The sequence below is a fragment of the Gymnoscopelus braueri genome (genome assembly GCF_963280865.1).
Source record: "Gymnoscopelus braueri genome assembly, chromosome: 23".
Classification (NCBI taxonomy): domain Eukaryota; kingdom Metazoa; phylum Chordata; class Actinopteri; order Myctophiformes; family Myctophidae; genus Gymnoscopelus; species Gymnoscopelus braueri.
The window spans coordinates 117,501-131,930 of NC_137625.1; the positions used below are offsets into that span (position 1 = coordinate 117,501).

At 40.3% G+C, this 14,430-nt stretch overlaps 2 protein-coding genes across 12 annotated transcripts in view; both read left to right on the forward strand.

The window, feature by feature from the left end:
* The window catches only part of LOC308079153 (uncharacterized protein), a gene marked incomplete at its 5' end in the record, with an annotated part of 13,413 nt that extends 7,582 nt beyond the window's left edge, over positions 1-5,831 (forward strand). Inside the window, 4 exons of the mRNA XM_080420532.1 lie at positions 2,614-2,776; positions 2,948-3,039; positions 4,224-4,356; positions 5,535-5,831. Coding sequence (XP_080276658.1) covers positions 2,614-2,776; positions 2,948-3,039; positions 4,224-4,356; positions 5,535-5,648 — 502 coding nt within the window. The 3' untranslated portion in view covers positions 5,649-5,831. The remainder of the gene's footprint in view (positions 1-2,613; positions 2,777-2,947; positions 3,040-4,223; positions 4,357-5,534) is intronic.
* Positions 1-14,430, forward strand: part of LOC308079286 (NACHT, LRR and PYD domains-containing protein 3-like) — a 319,371-nt gene that overhangs the window by 81,235 nt on the left and 223,706 nt on the right. The window lies entirely within an intron of this gene.

A 14,430-nucleotide genomic window follows, 5' to 3' on the forward strand; every position in this document is an offset into this window, starting at 1 on the left:
TCTCTCTCAGCTAAGGGGTCCCTGCTTCATCTGTCTCTCAGCTAAGGGGTCCCTGCTTCATCTCTCTCAGCTAAGGGGTCCCTGCTTCATCTGTCTCTCAGCTAAGGGGTCCCTGCTTCATCTGTCTCAGCTAAGGGGTCCCTGCTTCATCTCTCTCAGCTAAGGGGTCCCTGCTTCATCTGTCTCTCAGCTAAGGGGTCCCTGCTTCATCTCTCTCAGCTAAGGGGTCCCTGCTTCATCTGTCTCTCTGCTAAGGGGTCCCTGCTTCATCTCTCTCTCAGCTAAGGGGTCCCTGCTTCATCTGTCTCTCAGCTAAGGGGTCCCTGCTTCATCCCTCTCAGCCAAGGGGTCCCTGCTTCATCTCTCTCAGCTAAGGGGTCCCTGCTTCATCTCTCTCTCAGCTAAGGGGGTCCCTGCTTCATCTCTCTCTCAGCTAAGGGGTCCTGCTTCATCTCTCTCTCAGCTAAGGGGTCCCTGTTTCATCTATCTCAGCTAAGGGGTCCCTACTTCATCTCTCTCTCAGCTAAGGGGTCCCTGCTTCATCTCTCTCTCAGCTAAGGGGTCCCTGTTTCATCTATCTCAGCTAAGGGGTCCCTACTTCATCTCTCTCTCAGCTAAGGGGTCCCTACTTCATCTCTCTCTCAGCTAAGGGGTCCCTGCTTCATCTCTCTCAGCTAAGGGGTCCCTGCTTCATCTCTCTCTCAGCTAAGGGGTCCCTGCTTCATCTCTCTCAGCTAAGGGGTCCCTGCTTCATCTCTCTCTCAGCTAAGGGGGTCCCTGCTTCATCTCTCTCTCAGCTAAGGGGTCCCTGCTTCATCTCTCTCTCAGCTAAGGGGTCCCTGCTTCATCTCTCTCTCAGCTAAGGGGTCCCTGCTTCATCTCTCTCTCAGCTAAGGGGTCCCTGCTTCATCTCTCTCTCAGCTAAGGGGTCCCTGCTTCATCTCTGTCTCAGGCTGTAAAACCTTGAAGACAGCTGATCTAGAGGGACAGTTTAACCCAAAATGACTTTTCATATGTATTATATATTATCATATAGTTTGTATTACTCACCCCATGGAGACGTGAATTCATGGATATGTTTTAGTTTGTGTCTCATTCCTAAGACAATAATTGGTTGACCGGCAGCGGTTCCGGTAGGAGACACAAAGGAGACTCACAGAGTCTCCTTTGTGTCTCCTACAGAACCGCTGCCTACCGGTCCGCTTCATCAAATGATTGTCTTAAGAATGAGAGAAAAACTAAAACATTATCCATGAATTGAAGTCTTCATGAGGTGACTGATGGGGGTGAACAGAGAAGCCATTGTTTAACAGAGAGGAAGTGAATCAACAGAAACATTAGAATACCTCGTTGACACTTCTCTACGTCACTGGAGTGGAAAGAAGAAAAACTAAAGTTGAGACCAACTCAACTTGACTTTTAGCCAAGTGTTGAGATCACTGTAGTAGGAGGGACTTCTCAAACTAACTGGCTCTGACCCCAGTGTGTAGTGACAAACACACACACGTATGCACGCACACACACTGAGTGCTAGGTGTGAGGTCTAGTATAACCCTACATCGGCTATAAGGTAAACAGCGAATGAATCAGCGGTGATGCAACTTTGATGATGGAGAAGGCCACTATATTTCACACTCACTCCAGAGGGACACATTACATATACTGTCTCTCCGTATTTTAACTTTTTTCGGCATTCTATGTCACACTAAAGTAGCAAAAATAGCCGATCTACAAGCTCAAAACGCGTCGCAGTGCGACGCGTTTTGAGCTTGTAGATTGGCTATGTTTGAATTGGAATTCTGAAAAGTAACATTTTTACTTCATTTCAAATGTATTTAGTTATGTTAACTTTATGAACTTAAATACAAACACATTGGACATAAAAAGACAATAGAATGTTAATACTAGTCATTAAGCTACTAATATAGACTGAAGTAATTAAAGTGGGTCATGTTTGCATGTTTAGAATCATAACAGCTGAAATCAATAATATAATCACTATTGTGATATTAACCTGCGGGCCGCATTAAGTGAAGGTTTGATTTGATTGATTGAATATTTTATTAGGCAAAAATGTAGAACAGCACAATTAGATTTAAAATACTTTGTCTAAAAGGTCCATTCAAAAAAGTCCTTGCGTCTCGTTTCCATTGCAGTCCTTGGTATTCAATTCATAGTCATATATAGTGGCACCAACAGTTCAAATATCACAAATATCAACACAAAAATACAGAATAAAATAAAACTATATGTACAAACAAAAACAAAAAAAATGCAGAAAAAATAATAATGCTATTATATACAAACAATGGGGGGGAGGGGGGGTGAGAGTCAAAGCAAAAGGGGGGGACGGGACGGTAAAATAGTACTACCTCCTCTTTTGGCCTCCAGAAAGGTGAGTTTTTAGGGCTGTTTTAAAGGAACCCAGCGAATTGCATTTTTTGAGGGATGGGGTCAGACTATTCCATACCTGGGTGGCAGTGCTGTAGAAGGAGAATTTGCCCATGTTTGTTTTATGGGTGGGTGGAACCATTGTAAATTTGTAAAGTTGGGATCATCCTTGACATGAAAACAAATGAACTACCACTGTACTCACTCTGTGTGCGGTTGCAGGTCTCATCCACCAGGGGGCGGAGTAACGATGACGTTTGACCACATTGACCACAGTATGAACGTGTCGGAGGTCTTCCTCGTCTACTCCACCTACACCACCATCATCATCCTCAAGATGATGATGATGTCATTCCTGACCGCCTTCTTCCGCGGCTCGCGAGGGGTAAAGACACACTAAGTAATCCGATTACACCAAGTAATCTGTATCTAAAGAAACACTAAGTCATCTGATTACACTAAGTAATCCGAGTCTAAAGACACAATACGTAATGTGAATCTAAAAAAACTCTATATTATATATATATATTATATATAATATTGTGTCATCCTCCAGGCCTTTGAGAACCCAGAAGACATCGCAGAGAAAACCCGGGAGGACAAATACAAGCTGTTACGAACCCACCCGGATGTGGAGCGAGTCAGAAGGTCAGAGGTCAGATTATACACATAATAACTATTATTATCAGTGGTGGACAAAGTACTCAAATGTTTTACTTAAGTAAAAGTATCAATACTGCAATGTAGAAATACTCTGTTACAAGTGAAAGTCAGCAATTCAAAATGTTACTTGAGTAAAAGTACAAAAGTATTGGCATCAAAATGTACTTAAAGTACCAAAAGTAAAAGTACTAAAATGTTTGAAAATAGCCGATCTACAAGCTCACAACGCGTCGCAATGCGACGCGTTGTGAGCTTGTAGATCTGCTATTTTCAAATAGCCTATGTATAAAATAGGGCTGAAGTGGTTCATGTATGTTTTATAATATAATAATTTATATCTGTAAAGTAACTATTAACCAAAAGTTTTCAAATAATTGTAGTGGAGTAAAAGTACTATATTTGCCTCTGAGATGTAGTGGAGTAGAAGTACGTATTGGAAATTGGAAATATTCAAGTAAAGTACAAATACCTCAAAATTGAACATAAATACAGTACTTGAGTAAATGTACTTAGTTACTTTACACCACTGATTATTATTATTATTATTTATTATTAATGTAGCAGCTTCCAAAACAGAGTTAAAGGAACTACACCATGAATTTGAATTTTGTCTTCTTTTTTGTGTGTTTTTGGTCTCCCCTACCTCTCTTCTATCCCCCAAAAAAATACCCCAGTTTGAACACTCAGGCTTTCACAGCAAATCTGGGGTTTTCTGTAAATTGGTCTAAAAACAGACCAAACTGATTTGGCCCCAAAAGTGACGTCACTAGCGGTACAATCCTTCCCGTTTTTCAGTTCCAACTTTTTTTTTTACTTTTTCCACTCAGAACCAGGAGATAACATGCATACAAACTGGCTCAATAGCGCCCCGTGCCAAACAGGACAATGTGGTATTGCAGGTGAAAGTGCTTTATAAGCCAGAGAGAAGTTAGTTGGAATGAGTATATCTATATATATATGTATATAATATATTATATATATCTGAGGCTTGATTTAGGCTCAAACCTTTTGAAAAACGTTTGAGGGACATAAACAATATGATATTAAATATTAAATATATATTTTTTAATTCATGGTGTAGATCCTTTAAAAAAACCTGCTTTACAGAAAATATTATAATATATTCCAATAACAGAAAGCGATGTTCTGATTGGTCCTTTCTCTTCCAGATGTCACCAGAACGACCTGGAGAACGTCATTCCCTTCGTTCTGATTGGTCTGCTGTATTCTCTGACCGGTCCGGACGTGTCCAGCGCTCTGATCCACTTCCGGGTGTTCGTGGCGTCTCGGCTCTGTCACACGGTACGTAAAGTAACCGAGTACATTTACTCTCAAGTACTGTACTTAAGTACAATTTTGAGGCACTTTTACTTTTCTGGAGTATTTCCAATTGTCTATACTTTTACTTTTACTCCACTACATCTCAGACTATTGTATTTAAAGTACCAAAAGTAAAAGTAGGCTACTCATTATGCAGAAGGTCCCATTTCACAAGTTTTCAAATGTGAAAAAAAAGTTTTCTAACCCTTGATACTTTTACTTAAGTAAAACATTTGAGGATGGGACACACTGGGATGGGTAGAGTGTTGTTAACTGTTTTATGGTCATTTCATGAATTAATTAAGCAAAAAAAAGCTGTCTGTCTGCGCGCGTACATGCCCGCGACGGAGTGGGTGGGGGGCGGGGGGAGTCATGACGTCATCGGTGTCCCCCCACTATTTAACCCCTTCCGGCGTGCCTGTCTCAGAGGCAAATATTGTACTTTTACTCCACTAAAACTTTAGTCACTAGTTACTTTGCAGATATAAATTAACATACATCAACCACTTTAGACCTATTTCATACCTAGGCTATTTGAAAACAGCAGATCTACAAGCTCACAACGCGTCGCGACGCGTTGTGAGCTTGTAGATCTGCTGTTTTCAAACATTTTAGTACTTTTACTTTTGGTACTTAAGTACATTTTGATACCATTACTTTTGTACTTTTACTCAGGTAAATGTTGAATTCCGGACTTTTACTTGTAACAGAGTACATTCATTGCAGTATTGATACTTTTTCTTAAGTAAAAAATGTAATACTTTTTCCACCACTGAAGAAAACGGCACATTTTGTCCTAAAGTACTTTTAGTTTTACAATTTACAATGTAGGCATTTAGCAAACACCATCAAGGTTCTCAAAGTCAACAAGGACCCCAGGGGTCCTTGGGGGGGGGGGGGGGGGCAGGGGGACCAGGGGGTCCCCAGCAAAATGAGTTAATATAGCTTCACAATCATTTTAACCACATTATCCATATACTATACTTTGGTTATTGAAAAATAGCAGATCTACAAGCTCGTAGACCCCCCCCCCCCCCCCCCCCCCCCGCATCATGTGAGGACCCCCCTGGGGGTCTCGACCCCACAGGTTGAGAACCACAGATTTAGATGGTTATATGACTATCATTCACATTATGTTTATGTGTTCCTCCCTCCACCAGGTGGCGTACGTGGCTCCTCTGCCTCAGCCCAGCAGAGTGCTGACCTGGTTGGTGGGGGTTCTGGTGACCCTGTCCATGAGCTACAGGGTGCTCCGGACCACCTTTCACCTTTAACCTTTCAACCCCGTAGAGATGCATGACACGTGACAAGATCTTTTTCAAAAAGGTTTAAAAAGATCTACAAGCTGTCAGCGTGACACGCTGTCAGCTTGTAGATCTGCTATTTTTGAATAGCCAACGCTAAAAATCAATTAAATCAAGTATCATCGGTAACAGCTGTGAAGGAAGTAAGGAAGAGGCCCAATTTATTATCAATAATATGGCAGCCATATTATGGCAATCTGGTACCTAGCATACACATGTCCCTAGCATACACATGTCCCTAGCATACACATGCTCCTAGCATACACATGCTCCTAGCATACACATGCTCCTAGCATACACATGCTCCTAGCATACACATGTTCCTAGCATACACATGTTCCTAGCATACACATGCTCCTAGCATACACATGCTCCTAGCATACACATGTTCCTAGCATACACATGTTCCTAGCATACACATGCTCCTAGCATACACATGTCCCTAGCATACACATGCTCCTAGCATACACATGCTCCTAGCATACACATGCTCCTAGCATACACATGTCCCTAGCATACACATGCTCCTAGCATACACATGCTCCTAGCATACACATGCTCCTAGCATACACATGCTCCTAGCATACACATGTCCCTAGCATACACATGCTCCTAGCATACACATGCTCCTAGCATACACATGCTCCTAGCATACACATGCTCCTAGCATACACATGTTCCTAGCATACACATGTCCCTAGCATACACATGTCCCTAGCATACACATGTCCCTAGCATACACATGCTCCTAGCATACACATGTCCCTAGCATACACATGTCCCTAGCATACACATGTCCCTAGCATACACATGTCCCTAGCATACACATGCTCCTAGCATACACATGCTCCTAGCATACACATGCTCCTAGCATACACATGTCCCTAGCATACACATGCTCCTAGCATACACATGTCCCTAGCATACACATGTCCCTAGCATACACATGTCCCTAGCATACACATGTTCCTAGCATACACATGTCCCTAGAATACACATGTCCCTAGCATACACATGCTCCTAGCATACACATGTCCCTAGCATACACATGCTCCTAGCATACACATGTCCCTAGCATACACATGTCCCTAGCATACACATGTCCCTAGCATACACATGTTCCTAGCATACACATGTCCCTAGCATACACATGCTCCTAGCATACACATGTCCCTAGCATACACATGCTCCTAGCATACACATGTCCCTAGCATACACATGTCCCTAGCATACTAATGTTCCTAGCATACACATGCTCCTAGCATACACATGTCCCTAGCATACACATGCTCCTAGCATACACATGCTCCTAGCATACACATGCTCCTAGCATACACATGTCCCTAGCATACTAATGTTCCTAGCATACACATGCTCCTAGCATACACATGTCCCTAGCATACACATGCTCCTAGCATACACATGCTCCTAGCATACACATGTTCCTAGCATACACATGTCCCTAGCATACACATGTCCCTAGCATACACATGTTCCTAGCATACACATGTCCCTAGCATACACATGTCCCTAGCATACACATGTCCCTAGCATACACATGTCCCTAGCATACACATGTTCCTAGCATACACATGTCCCTAGCATACTAATGTTCCTAGCATACACATGCTCCTAGCATACACATGTCCCTAGCATACACATGCTCCTAGCATACACATGTCCCTAGCATACACATGTCCCTAGCATACACATTTCCCTAGCATACACATGCTCCTAGCATTCACAGGCTCCTAGCATACACATGTCCCTAGCATACACATGCTCCTAGCATTCACAGGCTCCTAGCATACACATGCTCCTAGCATACACATGTCCCTAGCATACACATGTCCCTAGCATACACATGTCCCTAGCATACACATTTCCCTAGCATACACAGGCTCCTAGCATTCACAGGCTCCTAGCATACACATGTCCCTAGCATACACATGCTCCTAGCATTCACATGCTCCTAGCATTCACATGCTCCTAGCATACACATGCTCCTAGCATTCACATGCTCCTAGCATTCACATGCTCCTAGCATACACATGCTCCTAGCATACACATGTCCCTAGCATACACATGTTCCTAGCATACACATGCTCCTAGCATACACATGTCCCTAGCATACACATGCTCCTAGCATACACACACGTGTCCTGATAATGTTCTTAATGGATAAAAAAAGCTTCATTCAGGTTGTGTGTGTTTGGTGTGTTTATTTGGCAGAGTAACACAGGGTTCAGTGTTAATTTTGTCGACTAAAACTATGACGAAGAATGTTGGTCGACCACCTTTTTTTTACTGACTTAATTAAACTAACTTAATTAAAAAGCAACGTGGAAAAAAATGAACGTTTCAATGTTGTAGCGCTCCTTTAGCAGCCGCTGCTTCTAAATGTCGGCACTTTTCGCTGATAGTTCATATAATAATGAGGAATTATCCTCAATCCTACCACAATGTTTATGAAGCAGAATTGGGTCAAACCGTGCAGGTGAACCAGGTGAGATGTGTTCATCCTTGTAGATCCGTTTCCTCGGGTTATACTGGCTCGCCATCTGATGTCCTCTGTGTGTGTGCTGTCTCTCACTGCTACACACACATGTGTGTGTGTGTGTGTGTGTGCTGTCTCTCACTGCTACACACACATGTGTGTGTGTGTGTGTGTGTGTGTGTGTGTGTGCTGTCTCTCACTGCTACACACACACATGTGTGTGTGTGTGTGTGTGTGTGTGTGCTGTCTCTCACTGCTACACACACATGTGTGTGTGTGTGTGTGTGTGTGTGCTGTCTCTCACTGCTACACACACATGTGTGTGTGTGTGTGTGTGTGTGTGTGTGTGTGTGTGTGTGTGTGCTGTCTCTCACTGCTACACACACATGTGTGTGTGTGTGTGTGCTGTCTCTCACTGCTACACACACATGTGTGTGTGTGTGCTGTCTCTCACTGCTACACACACACACACACACACACACACACACACACACACACACACACACACACACACACACACACACACACACACACACACACACACACACACACACACACACACACACACACACACACACACACGTGTAGGACTTTGTGAGTTCAAATAAAACTTGAACTCACAATCACAAAATATAACTTAAAAACACTCTTAAAGATGTTGTTCTGTCTGTTCACTCTCTGTTGTTTCTTCACAAACACTCTGCAGTAATGGAGACTCTTAAAGGGACAGTGCACATTTTAGCTTTGAGTGCACTTAAAGGGATTTGTCAAATCAGTTTTTTAACCTCTCATAGAAAATGGTTTCAGCTCATTTTACACACAAGAGCATCAGATTTTAACCTTTTTAAGAATATGTATTAGTTTAAATGAATCAACTATATTTTTGTTTTTCAATTTGAAACCTGGGTTACATAGGCTACTCAACTGTTTTACTTAAGTAAAAGTATCAATATTGCAATGTAAAAGGAGTAAAGGTCCGGAATTCAAAATGGACTTGATAAAAGTACAAAAGTATGGGTCTCAAAAGGTACATGTAAAACCCCTGCTCTCTCTCTCTCCACACGTTTCACACGGATATTATTTTTTGCTAAATAGTTACTGTATGGATTTTAAATCATTGAATCGTATCGTCATGAATGAACCCACATATCATCCATGTGTCGTATCGTTAACCATGTATGGTGATGCGTCTCGTATCGCTGTTAAAATGTATGGTTGCACCCTATAGCCTCTGTAGTTCTCTGTAGTTTACTCTATAGTTTACTCTATAGTTTACTCTTTACTCTATAGTTTACTCTATAGTTTACTCTTTACTCTATAGTTTACTCTTTACTCTATAGTTTACTCTTTACTCTATAGTTTACTCTTTACTCTATAGTTTACTCTATAGTTTACTCTTTACTCTATAGTTTACTCTATAGTTTACTCTATAGTTTACTCTATAGTTTACTCTTTACTCTATAGTTTACTCTATAGTTTACTCTTTACTCTATAGTTTACTCTTTACTCTATAGTTTACTCTTTACTCTATAGTTTACTCTATAGTTTACTCTTTACTCTATAGTTTACTCTATAGTTTACTCTTTACTCTATAGTTTACTCTTTACTCTATAGTTTACTCTTTACTCTATAGTTTACTCTATAGTTTACTCTATAGTTTACTCTATAGTTTACTCTTTACTCTATAGTTTACTCTTTACTCTATAGTTTACTCTATAGTTTACTCTATAGCCTACTCTATAGTTGACCTGTGGGATGACAATATGAAAATACACATTTACATGAATCCAGTGGTGTAAAGTAACTAAGTACATTTACTTAAGTACTGTACTTAAGTACAATTCTGAGGTATTTGTACTTTACTTGAGTATGTCCAATTTCCAATACTTTTACTTCTACTCCACTACATCTCAGAGGCAAATATTGTACTTTTACTACAATTATTTGAAAACTTTAGTTACTAGTTACTTTTCAGGTATAAATATATATATATAAATGATATTATGAAACATACATTAACCACTTTAGCTCTATTTTATATATAGGCTATTTGAAAATAGCCGATCTACAAGCTCACAGCGCGTCGCATCACGACATGTTTTGAGCTTGTAGATCTGCTATTTTCAAACATTTTAGTACTTTTACTTTGGTACTTTAAGTACATTTTGATGCCAATACTTTTGTACTTTTACTCAAGTAGATTTTAAATTCTGGACTTTTACTTGTAACAGAGTATTTCTATATTGCAGTATTGGTACTTTTACTTAAGTAAAAAAGTTGAGTACTTTTTCTACCACTGCATGAATCCAACACATAACTGATGATAGTGTTGTCAAACAAGAATATGAAGTGTGTGTGTGTGTGTGTGTGTGTGTGTGTGTGTGTGTGTGTGTGTGTGTGTGTGTGTGTGTGTGTGTGTGTGTGTGTGTGTGTGTGTGTGTGTGTGTGTGTGTGTGTGTGTGTGTGTGTGTGTGTGTGTGTGTGTGTGTGTGTGTGTGTGTGTCTGTGTGTGTGTGTGTGTGTGTTTTTGATTGATTGAATATTTTATTAGGCAAAAAAATGTAAAACAGCAGTTACATTTAAAAATACTTTGTCTAACAAGTCCGTTCATAAAAGTCCTTGCGGACTTGTTTCCAATGAGGGCCTTGGTATTCAATTCATAGACATATATAGTGGCACCACAGTTCAAATATCTTTACAAAACAAACAGCAAAAAAATTAAAATAACACTATGTACAACAAAAAAACAAACAAAAAAAAAATGTACAAGAACAGGGGGGGGGAGGGTCTGCTGTCTAACGGGAAAAATGGTACTACCTCCTCCTTTGGCCTCCTGAAAGGTGATTTTTTAAGGCTCTTTTAAATGACCCCAGCGAACTGCATTTTTTGAGGGATGGGGTTAGACTATTCCAATCCTGGGTGGCAGTGCTGTAGAAGGAGAATTTGCCCATGTTTGTTTTATGGGTGGGTGGTACCAAATTGTTGTTAACGCTCCCTCTGGTATTGTGACTGTGGGTGTCGCTAACCTTTTGGAGGTATTTATTCAGATATGCGGGAATAGGGGGCATGTGTGTGTGTGTGTGTGTGTGTGTGTGTGTGTGTGTGTGTGTGTGTGTGTGTGTGTGTGTGTGTGTGTGTGTGTGTGTGTGTGTGTGTGTGTGTGTGTGTGTGTGTGTGTGTGTGTGTGTGTTAGTGTGTGCTACAAGACTTATTCATCCCCCCACTAGAGGGAGTCATTCTAACAGTCAGCTGCCTCCCGGCTCATATTAGATGTTCGTTTAACAGACCACACACACACACACACACACACACACACACACACACACACACACACACACACACACACACAGTGAAAAGTGGTTGCAATAAATATGTAACATACTGTATGAAAAGTATTAACAACAGCTTGATAATAATACTAATAATAATCCACATAATAACATAATAACATATAACATATATAATAATAATCCATGTTATATTTATATATATATTATTATAATAATAACAGCTTCTTTTGTTTTCATTCTAATTTCCTGAAAAGTAACAGTTTTAGACATAAAAGGTTTTCTACGTGTGTGTGTGTGTGTGTCTGTCTGTCTGTCTGTCTGTCTGTCTGTCTGTCTGTCTGTCTGTCTGTCTGTCTGTGTGTGTGTGTGTGTGTGTGTGTATGTATGCGCACGTGCGTGCGCGCGTGCGTGCGTGTGGCAGCACATCACACAGTGATTGGAGAGCAGGTTAATTAGCATAAAGCAATTTAAACACTATTGATTTAACCTCTCTCTCTCTCTCTCTCTCTCTCTCTCTCTCTCTCTCTCTCTCTCTCTCTCTCTCTCTCTCTCTCTCTCTCTCTCTCTCTCTCTCTCTCTCTCTCGCTCAGTGATTGTCAATCAATAGACCCATCGTCATGGCAACAATGGAACTGTTCAATTAACAAACTGCCACTGGATAATTTAACTCTGTGTGTGTGTGTGTGTGAGTGTGAGTGTGAGTGTGAGTGTGAGTGTGAGTGTGAGTGTGAGTGTGAGTATGAGTATGAGTATGAGTATGAGTATGAGTATGAGTATGAGTGTGAGTGTGAGTGTGAGTGTGAGTGTGAGTGTGAGTGTGCGCGTGCGCTGTCGCGCGCGCGCGTGTGTGTGTGTGTGTGTCAAAAAAAGACATGGATTCTGGTTCAACGTTTGGTTGTGCTTCCATTAAGAAAATATATAATAAATATAACACAATATTACTAAATGTATTTCAAATCTGCTTTCATTCATCATGGAGAAACAGATTCATCAAACAGATGTATTAATAAATCAAACCAAATACTTGGTCCTTTGGCTCGATGCCAAACTGTCATTTAAATGTCATTTTGATCACATGACTAGAAAAGTTAACCTATTGATGTTCTCTATCGTTCTAGAAATCAGAGGTGGGAAAAGTACTCAAATTCTTTACTTAAGTAAAAGTACCAATACTGCAACATAGAAATACTCTGTTACAAGTAAAAGGCCAGAATTAAAAATGTACTTTAGTAAAAATACAAAAGTGTTGGCATCAAAATGTACTTAAAGTACCAAAAGTTAAAGTACTAAATGTTTGAGAATAGCAGATCTACAAGCTCACAACGCGTCTGTGAGCTTGTAGATCGCTATTTTCAAATAGCCTATGTATGAAATATGGCTAAAGTGGTTAATGCATGTTTCATAATATTATAATTTATATCTGAAAAGTTACTAGTAACTTTACGTTTTCAAATAATTCCAGTGGAGTAAAAGTACAATATTTGGCTCTGAGATGTAGTGGAGTAAAAGTAAAAGTATTGGAAATTGGAAATACTCAAGTAAAGTAGAAATACCTTAAGAAAATGTACTTAGTAACTGTCCATCACTGGCTATTTCTACATGTAATAAAGTTATAAATATCCAACCAGGAGGCAGAGGATTCTCCATCTGTCATGGCTCTGTCTCATCCCTCACACAGGGTTATATTATAAAACCATTTCTCCTCTTTAATATTTCATGTTTTCTAACTTAAGCTGCAGGAGTCGTGTTCAGGTATAAAGCTGCACTACATCATAATGTCATCTGCAAAGTACCCAAACCTTTATAAAGCTGCACTACATCATAATGTCATCTGCAAAGTACCCAAACCTTTTGGAATGAACCGTTTTTTTATTCAATCCTATTAACACATTAAGACCTGTAACGCATCTGTGTCATTTTTTGATTGAGCTAAAAAGCATTATTCTACACATTGGCTATTCAAAAAAAGCAGATCAACAAGCTCGTAGCACGGCACCGAGTGCTTGTAGATCTGTAGATCTGCTATTTTTTGAAAAATCATAAAAATGTTTGCAAATCTTTGAAATATATATATCTTTTAAAGCGAACATTTTTAAACTCAAATCTTTGCTTCGGGGGGTCCCTGGAACAAAATATTTTGAGATGGGTGTCTGCAGCAAAATTCATATCGTTTTGGGGGTCTTTGACATGAAAAGTTTGAGAACCACCGATATAGAAACATATGTTTTTTTTCAGAATACTGTTGGGATTTAGAAGACATTTGTAGACATGTAGACATTTTAGATGTTAGTGCTTATAAACCAACTATGTCCAAAATATAAACGTTTAAAACAAAAAACATGTTTTTTAGAACATTGTATTCATCACAGTGGAGTTAGAAGGTTTTTCACCATTAATGTTTTTTTGGCAGACAAAGAGTTAATGTGGAAATAGTTGTTTCGTCCATCGTTTAGATAGAATGATGAAGGTGGAGTTATAGGAGGTTTGACTGACAGCTTGAGGATCCAATGGAGTTAGGGGGTTTAGTCAGAAGATCTTTTTAATACGTTTCATTGGTTAAATCTTTGTAAAACCCACACACTGACGTGAAGGCTGTTCAATAGAATAGAATGAATCGTTCTCAGGTCTTAATGGGTTAATATCATTTATGCTTGTCAGAGGTCGGGGGGGGGGGGGGGGGGGGGGAGTCCGTGTCGAGGCTTTTCATGAAAAGAAGAACAAAAAAAAACATGAGCAACATAGGATGTCATTTACAGCTTGGCTACCAAGAAGTAAGTGTGTGTGTGTGTGTGTGTGTGTGCGCGTGTGTGTGTGTGTGTGTGTGTGTGTGTGTGTGTGTGTGTGTGTGTGTGTGTGTGTGTGTGTGTGTGTGTGTGTGTGTGTGTGTGTGTGTGTGTGTGTGTGTGTGTGTGTGTGTGTGTGTGTGTGTGCGTGACAGGAAGGGTGGAGGTAGAAACAGTGTTCT